Here is a 15,817-nt window from a genome sequence, read left to right as displayed (position 1 = left end):
AAATTAGTTAATATAGAAATTAATAATTTTTTATTTCTAAAATTAGTTTCTATTTAATAATAAATTATTTATTCGATAAAAGAAATATAAATTAACAACAAAGTCTTGCCCTTATAAAATAATCGGAAGGGTTGAGTAATATGAGAAAATACATCAAAATATTATACTTTAGTCATTAGAAAGCTGAATTTGAAGTTACAGTAAATTCTATAAGATCTAACTATAATTATAAAACTTAGAATATCTGAGTGCCCAATATTTTCATACAGTAGTTGACATAAAACCTAGTAACCATAATAATAAGGTTGTATAGGAAAAAACCCTAAAAAGCCTTGCATTTGAGGTGAGAAAGGAGGAACTCCTATGTAACCTGTAGTGTGAACCATAGGGTTGCTTTGTTCAAGAGGATAGGCATAAACTTGATCAGGAAAAGTAGCAGGTGCTGATATGTAACAATAGGGATAAGCATGGACACCACTACTAGGGTTCATAGATGCTGCATAAGGATTCTGCCAAGCTGTTGCTGGAGCTTGTGGCACACTGTGTTCAGGCTTTGAATAGTCTCTACTTTTGTCACCATAATCCTAAAACCAAAATAGTTAACACTAAAATCAAATTCAGCAATCATCATGCAAACATTAAAGGATTAGGTAGGTTTAAGTCTTTTTTTTAGGGTTTAGGGTTTAGGTAAGTTTTGAGACTGTACAATTTTTTCTGGAGGATTAAGGCGTTTCCCAACTCATGTTACAGCTTGGATGGTGATTGAAAACAAGGTTGCATCCAAGGTAAATCTGGAGAGACACGGGATAGGGATTGAAAGCAATCTTTGTTGCTTTTGCAGGCAGTTAGAGGAGTCAACAAACCATTTATTCTTAGGATGTAGAGTTGCTTGGCAAATTTGGAATCTTTGTTATGACTAGTTAGGAGTGAGTTCGGCCGATCATAACATCCTTGGGTCACATTTTGAACATTTCAAAATCTTAAATGCACCTACTTCAGTTATTCTTATTATGGGTAATGTTTGGATAACATTGGTTAGTGAAATTTGGAGACACATGAATAATTGTTTATTTAAAGGTGATGTGGTTGATCATTCTGAAGTTTTTTCCCTAGCACAGCTTAAGGTTTGGTCCTGGATTGTTTCAAAGATACCGTCAGTGAATTTTTCGTTATTTGACTGGTGTCTAGAATCCTTGGTATGTATGTATTCAATTTAATGTTCTTTCTTTAGCTGGTAATGTAGGGAAAGGCAGTAGGAGATTCCTTATGATTTTAAATATGTAGGTGGAAAGGTATTTCTGTTCATTTTTACTCTGTATGAGGGTTGAATCACCCCTTAAGTGGGCTGATTTAATTTAGTTGTTTCTTGTTGGAAAAAAAAAAGTCTTTCTTTTTTAACTTGTTTTGTGAATTTTTGGGGCTTTTTCTCAAAATTTAATTCCATGTTGCATTACTTGTATAAATTTAGTTTACCAATGAATTTTATGTGGGTGTTTGGACAAGTGTATATGTGAGTACTTTTAGAATACTTAGTTTTTGATACTTGGTGTTTTATACTTAGTGTCTACCTATAATATATACAATCTTGTGTTCTATATCTAAGTAAAATTTGATATGTTGGTATACTTTGGTTGTTGTTAAGGGTGAGTTCATGTGTAGGTGATATTCTTAGATTTTGGGTTAGTCGACGACTTTTATTGAAAGATTGATTTAGATTAGGACATAAAAATTTATAAATTTTTTTATATAAGGATTGAGTCACCCTGAAAAATCCATATTAAAAGAAAGTTTCAAGTGTGATAAAAATAAAAGAAATTCTAATAAAGAAAAATGTATTGTTTATAAGATTAAGTTTTCTCATACCTTTACATTAACATCATCGTGACGAGAGTATGTCAAATGAATCTTAGAATAGCCACCAGCATATATACAGCGACCCTCCAGAGTATTTTTCGCAGCTTTTGCTGTCGCCACATCTGAAATCAAAAGCATACAACCTCAAAAATTATGTACTGTCAAACAAACCAATGCATGATTATCCTAAGAAAACAAATTACAATTTCACTATATTCTATGTTAACCATGATGTCTCAGGTTACAACATTCTGATCAGCAACAGTAATGTTTAGTTTATCTTATATAATAATAATAATAATAATAATAATAATAATAATAATAAACTTTATAAAACAATAGTAATACATATATTGAGGATCATTTAAGCTTGTGATATAAGATGGGATGACTAGTTACTTATCCTTCTTGATTTTAAAAGTTTTTTGTTTTTGCTTTTCTGTTGTTGCTTATATGTAATGGTGGTCAACAAAAGTGTTTGCATGTTGTTGGATAAATGATGATGATGAAGGGTTCTTTTTATGTATTTAAAAAAAAAAATCATTCAATAGAAACTAATTTTAGAGAAAAAAATAATTAGTTTGCTATATTAATAAAATTATATACTATTTTAGAGATTAAAAATGTTATTGGTATCTAAATTAATTTTTATTATTGATAAATAATTTCTGAATTGGTATCTAATTAGATATAAAGATTTTAGATATCAACCTTAGAATCTAAATAATTAGTTGTTAAAATTTGGTAACTAATTAAATATCAATTTAAAAACTATTTATCAATAATAGAAACTAATTTAGATATCAATATTATTTTAGTCTCTAAAACAGTATCTAATTTAGTTACTATAGAAATTAATATTTCTTTTTCTAAAACTTGTTTCTATTTAATGATTTTCTAGTAGTGTTGGTAGATATAAATTTGGTTGGTCATTGATGATTTCAAGAATTATACACATACATAACTAATTTTTGTAATAAAGTTGAAATATTCTTCAAATATCCAACATTAATACATTCTTTCGATAATAAAAAAGAAGTAATAAAAATATTAATAAGAGTAAAAGGAACTAACCCCTAAGATTTATTTTAATTTAGAATATGAAAAAGTTCTCCAATCTTTAGATTAAATAAGAATTAATTTTCATCCTTTGACAAGAAACCATCTTCCATACTCAACATTAGAGCATAAGGAAAACCATATTCATACTCCAAGAATTTTAAAACCCACTGATAAAAACTACACATAAAAGAAAGAAAATAAGGGAATACTTTCGAAATTATAAATAAATATTAAAAATGAAGTATAGAATCTCTCAAGAGCTCAGAGAATTAGGATTGATACCATAGTACTGAATTAGTGCATGAGTTCGAGTGTTCTTTTTAAATATATAAATTTTGTGCACTGTTCCAATTTCAGAGAACACCTGCAACATATACTGCATTAGTAGAAAGATAATGAATCTCTTACAAAAATTACAATTTGAAAGAGATTGAGGAACACAAACCCACCCCATGAAGAACATCTAGAGTGACATCTTGGAGCATGTTTTCAAATGAAGCTAAAAGAACATGATTGTCAGCAGTTCTAGGTATTGGCTGAACATCATAAATCATTAGCACATATGATCAAACAAAGAGAACATAAATTCATCAGAGAAAAGTAGTAAGAAAAATGTACCTGTAATGCCCTAGCAATAGTAGCCTCATTAACAGGAAGCGTAGCATTTGTGTAGTCCCTGTTAAGTCATAAAAAATGTATTAATATAACCAAGCAACAACATAGAAAAGTATCTAAAGATCTTTTAGATTATATTTGAATTTTGAAATTTTAGTGCAAACATGAAAACAATGCCATGCAAGAAATTTTACATAAGTTTTAACAGCACTAAGTCAGCTCTTTAAGAGTGTTAGAAAAGTGTTTTTTTTATCAGCAATAACAAGTATATAAATGCGAACCACTTCAGGAGTGCATCAACCCTTATACAAGAGATACATAATCCAACATCTAACAGGAACCACCAAACCAACAAGTAAAGCATTGTCTATACTAATCAACCTAAAATACCTCAAACGATCAATTGCATACATTCCAGAGGTTCCAAACACCAACTGGAAAAAAGAATCGAAGCAGAGCAAGATTTTACTGACATCCAAGACCAAACATTTGTTTGCATCAAAGTACAAACTTCAGACGTGTCAACCACACCCCTATTGAAAATGATAGAATTTCTGTGAATCCAAATTTCCCCTACAACCCCAACCCAAATTGTACGATACACGTCATTAATCGAATCAGAGGACGTGTTCATCCTGAATTGAGCAAAGTTTGACATGAGGATATGTTATGTGTATAGAATCTGATAACCCAAATTGTTTTTGATCGTCGCACAAGGTTTAGCGGGTCTAGTAAAAGAAGCGACAAGGAAAAATTTGCTCTCGGGAATTAAAGTTGGGGGGAAAAAGGTGGAAGTGAACTTACTCCAATTCGCTGATGACACCCTTTTCGTCTGTGAATCTAACGTTCAAAATTTCATATGCATTAAGGCTATCTTGAGATGTTTCGAATTAAGCTCTGGTCTTAGAGTCAATTACCATAAAAGCAAAATTGGTGCAATTGGGGTAGGTAGGTATGAGATGAATGTGTACTCGGAAATACTTCATTGCAGTCTAATGAATATACCCTTTACATATTTAGGCCTACCTATAGGAGGTAATCCATCTAGATGCTCGTTTTGGGAGCCTGTGCTTTTAAAGGTTAGAAAGAAACTATCAGTGTGGAAGGGGAGGAACCTGTCTTTTGCAGGCAGAGTATGTCTTATAAAATCTGTCATCAGTGCCATACCACTCTTCTTCCTATCCTTTTTCAAAGCACCGATTGGAGTGTGCAAGGAGATAACCAAACTACAAAGAACTTTCTTGTGGGGTTGGGGAGCGGAAGGGAGGAAAATTGCTTGGACAAGTTGGGAAAATGTTTGTAAGGCAAAAGAGGAGGGAGGTCTAGGTATTAGAAACATTGAGTTGTTCAATAAGGCACTCCTGGCAAAATGGCTATGGAGATTGGGATTTCAAGAGTCTGGACTCTGGAAGGATGTTCTAGAATCAAAGTATGGCCAGTGGGGAACGACAATATCACATGCACCAAATCGAAAGGGGTATACATCTAGATGGTGGAGTGATCTAGCCAAGGCTAGTCTTTCTGACCAAGGGGTCAATTGGTTCAATCAAAATTTGGGTTGGAAAGTGGGTTCTGGGGAGAAGATCAAATTTTGGGAGGACGAGTGGTTAACCAATGGCCAACTCAAAACAAGATATGAGAGGTTATATAATAACTCGAAGCTCAAAGACAAGTATATTGGTAGTTGTGGAAGCTGGTCTATGGAAGGGTGGGAGTGGAATTTCAGTTGGAGAAGAGATTGGTTTGAATAGGAGAAAAGCATGGTAGAGGACTTCATGGCAATTATGTCTCAAGTCACACTACGACAAGAGGTTGAAGACATACGAATTTGGATCGATCCTCCGTTATATACATTCACAGTGAAATCAGCATATAACAGGTTAGTAAAGCATGATACAGGGGGGTTTTGAAGGTGTTCGAAATACTTTGGAATTTAAAGGTCATGCCATCAGCTAAGTTTTTTGTGTGGAGGGCATTATCGGATAGATTAGCAACAAAACAGAATTTGCAAAGAAGGGGCGTGATATTGGGGGATATACTATGTGTGTTTTGTGGAAAAGAGGAAGAGACATGTTCACATATCCTTGTTTCATGTGAAGAATAAATTAAGTATGGAACATGTGCTCTAGTTGGATGGGAGTAAGTTCGGTGAACTATAATGTATTGAATCATCATTTTGAACAATTTCCTGGCATATGTTCTAATCAAGAAGGTAATAGGTTATGGAAAGGTCTTTGGGTATCAGTTGCTCGGTGTATATGGAAGCATAGAAATAGGATTATCTTCAACCAAGCTAAGTTAGATGTGGAGGAAATTTTAACTTTAGCACAAGTACAATCATGGGTTTGGATGAAACACAAAGAAAGGAAAGTCACTTTTTCATTTTCCGATTGGATTTTATCTCCTATAACATGCATCAATATGATTATTAGATAATGCTTTATACTGTTTTTAATATCATGCATGTTGGTTGGCTGCTGCAACATTTTTAAAATTAAATTGCTTAAGATCCATGGGCTGGACTGGTTTTGTATATCTAAGTTTTGATGAGGTGGGGAAGGTGTTTTCTCTCTCATTACTGCAGGAAAATAGGGAAGATATCTGATAAAATCAGCAGATACTTCTTTCATGAAGCCGCGTGGAAGGTGTTTTCTTGGTGCAGGAGCTACCCTGGGAGTTTTGAATCTTGGAAACCAAAGCTGGTTTGTGCAGCAACTACTGAATTTGAACCTGTCTGGAACTTTGGCACCAGAGATCGTCAACTTATCTTACTTGGAAATACTGGACTTTATGTGGAATGACATAAGTGAGAGTATACCGAAGGAGATTGGCAATATCAAAACTTTGAAACTCTTACTTCTGAGTGAAAATAAACTAACTGGGGATCTCCCTGAAGAGCTTGGCCATCTTCCAGTGCTGGACAGAATACAAATTGATGAGAACAATATTACAGGATCCATACCACTATCATTTGCAAACTTAAACAGCACAAAACACTTCCACATGAATAACAAGTTGCTTAGTGAACGGTTGGATGCTGAGGAGTTCGGTGTGCAGACGCTGTCATGTGCAACTCTCTACTGTTTGGTATGCTGGAATTGGATGTGGGGACATGCTTATTTCACTCCATTCAGTTTTGAAGCCACTGTTTTTGCGCTTTTCTGATTGATCTAAGGCATGTGCTGGTTTCTAGTAGCCTGCAGGTTGTTTTTACTGCATAAATGGTTGTGTGAGTCTAGTAGGTGTTCTATGGTGATCAAGAACCAAAAGCTTCTGTTGTATGGAGTTTTTGACTATTGTATACGGGTTGGGACACCCCTGAAGTGTCCCATTTTTAATTTTATTTTTATTTATTCTTTGCTAAAAAAAAATCTGATAACAACTTTATTTTTTTGGTTGTCACTCTGTGTGAGGTGATGTTGGTAAGGTTAAGTTTTTTTTTTTTGGATGAATGTCAATATAAGTGATAACGATTATGGCATGATCAGCCACGGATTAGAAGAAAAAAATATTTTGAACGATTGAAATCAAGAATAAATTATCAAAGCTAAAAGTCGTGCTTACAACTACATATAGTGATTACAGTTGTAAAAGGTAGTTGTGGTTTTTTAAAATTCAAATAGTTTCCATAAATAAAGGAGATAAAATTCTATTAAGAACATCTAAATAGTCACTATATTAACTCTTTCATATAATTAGGAAAACATACCCAGATGCAAAATAAAATTTCTTGTTCAACTAGTTTCCATAACAAGTAATTTTACAATTTATGATAACTAATTCCTTTTAGGAACTCCTCCAATGGTATTGATATTCACAACTATAATAGATTCTGGTGAGAATTATTTTAGGTGAAGCGTTAAGACTATAGAACATAGGAAAAGAAATTAGTTTTACGCATATAGGGAATGAAGATGACATAACTAAAAAAATAAATCAGATGGAGTAAAGGGATAAGGGTAAGAACTTAGGAAGAGAATAAAGGAGTAGATATGAAAGATATTTTTTTATGAAAGATATGAGAGTATAGGGAAGAAATATTGCTTGGGTAAAGAGGGAAATCATTTCTAAGAGCAAAGATATCATGGATGAGGGTGGTTTAGGTGTCAAGGGTTTGAGATGTTTCAACATGGCTCTCTAGACAAATGGAAGTAGTCTCCATCTATTTAACTCTAAGGTTGTGAATGAGTCTAAATAATTGTAAGGATAACACAAAGAAATCGAGGTGATGGAGGAATCTTAGGTATCTAGAAAAGGAGAAAAAGAAAAATTTGTTTGATGGTAATATTACCTAGAAAAGTGCACACTATAAGAAAATCATGAAATAAAAATTAATTTTAGAGACAAAAAATAATTAGTTGTTATAATGACTAAATTAGAGACCATTTTAAAGACTGGAAAAAAATTGGTTTATATTATTGTTAAATAGTTTCTAAATTGGTATCTAATTAGCTACCAATGTTTTAACTACTAATTATTTATATTCTAAATTTGGTAGCAAAAACCTTGGTAGCTAATTAGATACCAATTTAGAAACCATTAAACAATAATAGAAACTAATTTGGAAACCAAAAGTTTTTTAGTTTCTAAAATGGTCTATAATTTATTCAGTATAACAACTAATTATTTTTTGTTTCTAAAATTAGTTTCTATTTCATTATTTTCTTGTAATGGGAATAGGAAACCAAATTCTATTTTGGGAAGACATATGTTAGGAGAAACTCTATTATAAGGGACAAATACCCTAGAGTTTACTCTAATTCAAATCAAAAGGGTGTAAAGGTAGTGGAGGTTGTATAATGGCATGAAATAAGTGGAAGTGGAACATAACTTGGAGAAGGAAATGGTTTGAATAGGATAAATCAATATTATAAGATTTCATGCAACTGATCGAGGATGCTCAATGCAAAGCAATAAGGAGGGTGAATGGGTTTGGAAAGCAAAGGGAAAACTAGAGTATATCACGAGGTTTGCATACATGAGGGTTGTACGGATTTTATAGTGGTAGATTTGTTTATCTCTCTATTTGTTGGTTTGGGATACCAGTGAATTTGTCTCATATTTTTTAGATATGTATAAGGGTTGAACCACCCCTTAAATGGTTCCTGTTATTCAATCCTCGTTGCTGATAAAAAAAAGAAAAAAAAAGAAATAAAGTTATAGGGGAGGATGAGGTCATGTATAGGAAATTATGGAAAATCAATGATTTGCCCACAATTATGTTTTGTGCATGGAGAATCCTACATGACAATTTATACCATAGAGGAATATACAAGGTACATAATGTGTGAGACATATGATGAATCTATAAGCCATTTATTCTTTATGAAATCATGAAATTATTCAAGATAATAAGAAATTAAACATCCTCTTAAAGATAACAAAAGTTATAGTTTTCTTTAATGTCCATTATTACCTGCTACGATTAGACTGAAACTTAATATTAAGTTCTCGATGCCCTGAGTATGCAATGCGAAACTTACAATCACTAATATGCTCTGGAAGTAAGGATCTGGATAAAAAAAAGTATAAGCAAATCAGCAAAATTAAGATTTATCTAACAACTAATCACCAAAATTAATTAACCATGAAGGTGAAGAACAAATTAAAGATTAAATGTAAAAGCATTTCTTGCCTAGGTATGTTTTTTCCATCCAATGCTTCCTTAGCAGAAGTAGCAGATTCACTATCAGCATATTGAATCAAAGCCTGCAAATAATAATAATAAATATATATATATATATATATATATATAATGATAGTTTCCATGAATCTCTATGTATTATTAACTCTTTTATGTATATTGAAAAATGTATTTACATGTGACATAGAGATTCATTGAAAGAAGCTCATATCATTAATTCAACTACCTGGAAACCTGAGTTCTTTTCAAATGTTGAAATCTTTTGCACCAAACCATATTCAGAAAAGACCTGAATAAAGAATAAAGAAAAGTATTATAACCCCAATTAACACACATACATTAAAGGAAAAAGAAAATGGTATACAATAACAAAGTAGAAAAGTTGAGTAGCACACTAGCTCAAAGGAGACAAATGATCCCAAAAAAAAGGTGGTAAGACATATATGTCATTTTCTTGAGAATTATCTATCTAAAAGTAAATTAAAAATTATAACAAAGTATTTTGGCTAAAAAAGTATGTTTAGAGACTATGAGTCTATGGAAAATAGGAAACATGTTGTATGTTACCACTATAAGAAAAACATGAAATAGAAACCAATTTTTAGAGATCAAAATAATTAGTTGCAATAGTAACTAAATTAGAGACCATTTTAGAAACTAAACAAAAATTTGGTTTCTAAATTAGTTTCTATTATTGCTAAATAGTTTCTAAATTGGTATCTAATTAGCAACCAAGGTTTTAACTACCAATTATTTAGTTTCTAAATTTGGTCTCTAAAACCTTGGTTACTAATTAGATACCAATTTAGAAACTATTTAACAATAATAAAAACTAATTTAGAAACCAATGTTTTTTTAGTTTATAAAATGGTCTCTAATTTAGTTACTATTGCAACTAATTATTTTGGTTTCTAAAAATTGATTTCTATTTCATGATTTTCTTGTAGTGTATATTCTTACGAGATAATAATCATGGTAAAAAAAATAGTTGAGATGAAAGGAATATGGGGGAGATTAACAAGGTGAAACCTTGAGAGAAAGAGGAAATCAACAAGTGAAATTATGAAGATTCTAATAAGTTATAATATCCACAAAAATATTACTCTTTGATGCACCAAAAGCCTATAAGCAAGCAAATGGGCAAAGAATGCACTTTGATATGAATATCATTTTGTACTTGTAAATTCCATTTGAGGAAAATTCAAGGAATGAATAAACTTGGATGGTATCTTATATTCAACATTCCTAAGTATATATATATATATATATATATATATATATATATATATTAACGGACTTTTTCATTTTGAAAGTATGTGTTAAAAATATTTACATAATTAAGTTTTTGTATTTATTTACTAGATCTCAAATACTCCTAGGTTTTCTTTCTACTCTATTTCAAATCATGACCTAAGAATACTCCTAAACATCATATCCTTACACATTCTATTCTCCAAGTATAAATTTTTAATTTTTTTTATCCAAACATAAATTTATGTAGTTCATGATAAGTAAATTTCATTATTTAGAGCTAAATCTATAGCAGCCCAAATCAAGCAACATGAGAAGAGACTATGAAGAAGGAGATAGTTATCTCATGTCTATTTTTTTTTTCATGTGAGATTTTACAAACATTATGCATTTGGAAACACTCAACCGAATAAGAAATGAACTGAAGAAAATGTATGTAGGTGATGAAAGGGTGAGGAATATCAAACTTTTGACTTTTAAAAGAGAATTTGAAATGTTGAAAATGAGGGAGAATAAGTTATCAAGGAGTAAACTTTAAAATCATCCCATTTAGTGAATCAATAAAATAATAAAAGATAGAAAATTGTAGAAAATTTATTGATTAACCTAGCCAGGGAGGTTGAAGTTAATTGAATATAGTTTAAATAGTAATTTTCCTCCTTCTATACATGCAAAGGAAAAACCCATTTGTCCAAAAGTTTTTGGTATAAAGTAAAGTCTTAAACTTTGTGTAACAATTGTAAGAAGTGGGAACATAGAACACTTGGAAATGAAAAAGTTGTTGAGGCATAAGGGAAATGTAGCATTTTTGTTCACACTAGCAAATTTTGTACATTTATTCATGATAATTTGTTTATTTTATTTTTGAAAAAAAAAATAGTTTATCGAAAAATTGAAAGAAGATATTTACTCTATTTTAAAAATAATGGTTGTTATAATTTTCAATTGTGATCATTTTAAAGTTATTAAGGTTAAAGTGTGTGATAAATGGATTTTAAATTAGTTTGAATCAAGTGAATAAATAAACACTTATTTCCAAACATGATTATTCCATGTTATGGCATAAAAGATAAGATCAGTTTTTTATTAGTGTATTAAAAACCCAGGTTCAAAAAAGTATTAATGCTTAAAAATAAGATAGAAAGGATTATGATAGTCTACTGAATCTAATTCTCCAATGTTCAAAATCAAGTCTTTAACCAAAATTTATGAAAAAAAGTGTAACATTTGTCGTTGATGAACCTTCTTTGTTTTGAGGAAACTTTCACGCAAATAGAATAAAATGAAGTAAAGAAAGAAGATTTGATATGATTAACAAAAATGGGACTTGGAAATTCACTTTAAAGTTTAATGACAAACATTTGATTGGTGCAAATTATATAACTAAGTTATATCCTTATGGTTATATTCACAAACATAAAGCAGAACTTGTTTTTAAGAATTTTCACTAATGAGTGGAGTTAACTATGGTAATATATTTATGTCTATTTTTAAGAATAAAACAATTAATTTAATTATTATTCATCAATTTAATATGGATAGAAATCTTTCACTTGGATATTCTATCAAAATTATTAAATGGTGATTTGGAGAAAAAAAAAGTTATGTTTAATAATATGTTGGCTTTATTGTTATATGTTACAAAGGAAATACTTATTGGCTTCACAAAGTTTTGTATGCGCTAAAACAAAATTCAAGAGTTTGAATGAATAAAATTAATTCACATTGTTGCAAAAATAATTTTAGGAATAGTTAAAAAGTAGTATATTTTTCCTATGAAAGATTTTAGCATTGGGAATAAAATTGGTGTTTCATTTAATGTGGATGCTTTGTTTAATTAGCAATACTAATGAAATTGGTAAACTCAACAAGAATATGTTGTAAGTGTTTTAAATGATAAATCTTGGAGTGATTATAATTTTTTGAAAAGGAAATACTTTAGCTTTGAAGATATAAAAGAAATAAAAAGATTGAAGGTTATATTATAGTAATTGGGGTTTGTTTTATTGATTATTCAAATACCACAATTGGATTTTTCATAAAATTCTAAGAAACAATATTTAGTTTTTCATTCTTCAATGGATGGAAGCATAACATAAGTATTTTAAGTCCATATTAACCTCCATTTCTCCTTACTCAATGCATGCTTTATATATGTATATTTTTTCCCACTTGGTTAATTTTTCTTTTTATTTTATTCACCATGTACTATCGGATAGTTGAGAAGATCGACATAGCCGAATGACTGAATGACTATCTTAATTCAAACACAGTCCGTAAATCCATAGTTAAGGGTAGCAAAGTGGGTCGACTCGTTTCGCATAGGCTCGCCCCGCATACAAAATGCAGGCTGGTTTTCATGGCTCGTCCCACATGTGGGTTGGCCCGCGGGCTGACCCACATTTTTTTTTGGAACGTGGAGGAGGAGTGGAGGTAGCAGCGAAGCGGCAGTAGCGCGACAGTTGCAGGCTAAGCAGTGCGGAGTAGCAAGCGGAGCGAGCGGCGACACTGCAAATGAGAGTGCGTCGTGTGTTATGTGAATTTTTTGGAACAACATAGCTGCATTGTGTTTTGAGTGAAAACCTAATTTTCTTTCACTCAAAGTTGTCACTCCTCCACTGGACCATTGCTGCCAAGTCAATTAATTTTATTTTTTATTTCTAGTGGGTTAGCGGGCCAGTCTGCCCCGCCCCGATGTTGGCCCACGGGTTATGTGGGACGGGCTAATGCCGATTATAAAGGTTAGTCCGCCCTGCGTTTTTTACCGTGGGTCGGCCCGCACGGCTTGCCCCGCTTTGCCACCCTTATCCACAGTTAACCATAATTAAGACAGTTTAATTGTAAAATGGTGATTAAGACACAATTGGACCCTCTTTTGAACCCACGAGTAGACCCATGATAGTTGAGGCCCATTCAAAATGTATAAATACCAGAGGAGATCCAACGCCAAAAGTAATTTTTCTCTCCCACTCACTTGCACATTGTACTCGAACTAACTTGATCATCGGAGAACACCACACCCAAAGGTTGTGAAGACCGGAAGAAGGATAATGTTTTCCTCTTTCTTTATGAAGTTTTCTTAAAAAAAATATGGATTCCTTCCTTGACTTGTGTTGCTTCCTCTATCCCGTCCTCGTTTATAAGCATACATTTGAACATGTTTCTCATCCTTTTCCAATTGATCATTGAGTCCTAGTTATCTTAACCATCAATTGGTTGAAATCTTGAAACCATGCAATATAATTTTGTTAATAGTAGTTTCTATGGGTTTTTTTTTGTAATGACCACCGAGAGATGGATAAGTCTTGGATTTTTTTCTATAAACGGATAAGAACATCCTGAGATGTTTTATTTTATTAATTTTATTCTTTATTGATAAAAAAAATTAGAAATTCAATTAACTAGGAAACTAATTAAAACACAGGACTTACCAAGCTCATGGCATCAATGCTTACATCTCCAGCTTTCACCTCTTCCATGGTTACCAGCAGAATATTTCCTTTGCCAAATCTGCTAATAACAATTTCTGGTCTATCAGAATACTGCACGTAAATATTTCTCCCATGTATCTCAACAGGATCTGGAGACGAAGCATAGTTTGAAACCATTGAAATGGCATCATTTAGATCTTCCTGGTAAAACATTCAAACTTAACAAGTGAGAAGAGAACCATGATCAAAAATCAGATTTTATTAGAAACCATCTTTTCAGTCATTTGTTACAATTATTATATATGATTATTCATAACAGAACATGAATTCATAAATAGAAAAGAGAACAATGAAAAGAGTGAAAGAACTTACAAACTCAGCAAAACCCTGGTTCTTGTTGGGGCCAACGTTGCACAAAAGATTAACAACTTTACCGAAGGGATTACACAGCTCTGTGAGATCCTCATGAGAGCACTGTTCAGGAAGGTTTCGAAAGTGCACCACCTTCGAAGGAGGCACTGTTTCATCGATTCTGAGGGAAGAAAAAGCCATGAATGAGCAAAGTGTTGGAAAGGAGAGAGAACTGTGTTTGGGATTCAGAGAAATGTTTGAGAGATAGAGACAAAGATACACTATATGAACAAAGATGGTGAACTTATTAATTACATTATGTGGGTTGTTTTAATGTACTCATAACGGTTAAGAAAAAAATCATAAATGCTTTTTAATTTAATCTTATTACTTTATTATTGTTTTAGGAAATTCATTAATGCATGCCATATATATATAATTTAATTAAAGATATTTCATTATCTGTATGAGTTAAAACTTTCAGTCCAATCATAAAATAGGTAGATTAAGTTGTGTACTTTATTTATATTTAATCTTAATGGCTGAGAAATTCATACGTATATTCAATTCTTTATTTGATTGTTATATTTGGGAATTTATTTAATAATGGTATATATATGTTTTTTTTATAAAAAAAATCTTTATTAACTAATCAAAATAGGTTTTATATTATTTAGGGTTTAGGATTTAAGAAATAAACTAATGGACCTGAAAATGGTAATAGTATAGTTTTTTTGCACTATTATTTGATTATAAATTACGATGCATAAATGATTTTATACATAATTTAAAATTTTTAGAGATTATTCACTTTTATAATAATTACTTTAAATTTTAAAATATTTGTGTTAACATTTATGTGAAAATTTTATACTAACATTGCATGAAAAATAAACTTAAAATTTTATTTAACCGTATGTTCATCTTAATTGTTTTTCAAGATGAATATCAATAGCACGTTTTAGGATAAGAAGTTTTTCCTTAATTTGTATTGATTTATTGAATTGGAAAAAAAATAATCCTCAATTTATAAAATTGCCTATATGATGAAAGTGTATCTCTCTCTAAATTTTATATATATATATATATATATATATATATATATTGTATTTATAATTTATCTCATTACCATGTCTGTTTTACTTATCTTTGTCATTATTATTTTTCTCAATATTGAATGCGTTTAAATTTATGTTATATTTGTTATTTATTATTATGTGAAATTAAATATTTACTTATTGTCAATATCTCTGAATAATTAATGCATTAGATTATGATATGATATTAAATTAGTTAGTTTATAACGTTCAATGATTTTTTTCTCACTCATTTTTTTAATGTCTTTTCTTTAATTTGTTTCTCTCTTTTTCTTTACAAAATTACTTATTAATTACCGGTTAAATAGTTAATAGATCGGAGTGGAATTAAATTCAACTTTTTAAGAAATATCCTAAATTAACAAAATGAATAAACATTTTAAACCTAGTAATAAAAATATTTGATTTTTCTATTTGTTATGTTATATCACATGTGGCATTATATTTAGGATTAAAATCCACGACTCAACCCATTTTGATACTTCGTATATTCGGTTAAAGGATGACTTATA

The 15,817-nt window shown here is 30.9% G+C and overlaps 1 protein-coding gene across 1 annotated transcript; it reads right to left on the bottom strand.

Moving 5' to 3' along the window:
- Positions 1-284: 284 nt before the first annotated feature.
- LOC137836604 (polypyrimidine tract-binding protein homolog 1-like) lies at positions 285-14,409 on the bottom strand. The gene is made up of 10 exons (XM_068645266.1): positions 14,230-14,409; positions 13,858-14,058; positions 9,402-9,464; positions 9,167-9,240; positions 8,948-9,043; positions 3,535-3,592; positions 3,366-3,452; positions 3,199-3,280; positions 1,864-1,976; positions 285-584 (listed from the first exon to the last, which is right to left on the bottom strand). The coding sequence occupies exons 1-10, from the start codon at positions 14,407-14,409 to the stop codon at positions 285-287; spliced, it is 1,254 nt and encodes a 417-aa protein (XP_068501367.1).
- Between the last annotated feature and the right edge of the window lie 1,408 nt (positions 14,410-15,817).

The sequence above is a fragment of the Phaseolus vulgaris genome, chromosome 4, assembly GCF_000499845.2.
Source record: "Phaseolus vulgaris cultivar G19833 chromosome 4, P. vulgaris v2.0, whole genome shotgun sequence".
NCBI lineage: Eukaryota > Viridiplantae > Streptophyta > Magnoliopsida > Fabales > Fabaceae > Phaseolus > Phaseolus vulgaris.
This window is presented reverse-complemented; position numbering and strand designations above follow the sequence as displayed.

What these genes read in the sequence shown, in the direction of transcription:
- LOC137836604 (XM_068645266.1), bottom strand. Translation starts at nt 14,409, where the DNA reads ATGGCTTTTTCTTCCCTCAGAATCGATGAAACAGTGCCTCCTTCGAAG. An exon ending in CTATTGCTAGGGCATTACAG is followed by an intron (nt 3,453 to 3,534) that starts GTACATTTTTCT and finishes TATGATGTTCAG; the next exon opens with CCAATACCTAGAACTGCTGA. An exon ending in CTCTAGATGTTCTTCATGGG is followed by an intron (nt 3,281 to 3,365) that starts GTGGGTTTGTGT and finishes TATATGTTGCAG; the next exon opens with GTGTTCTCTGAAATTGGAAC.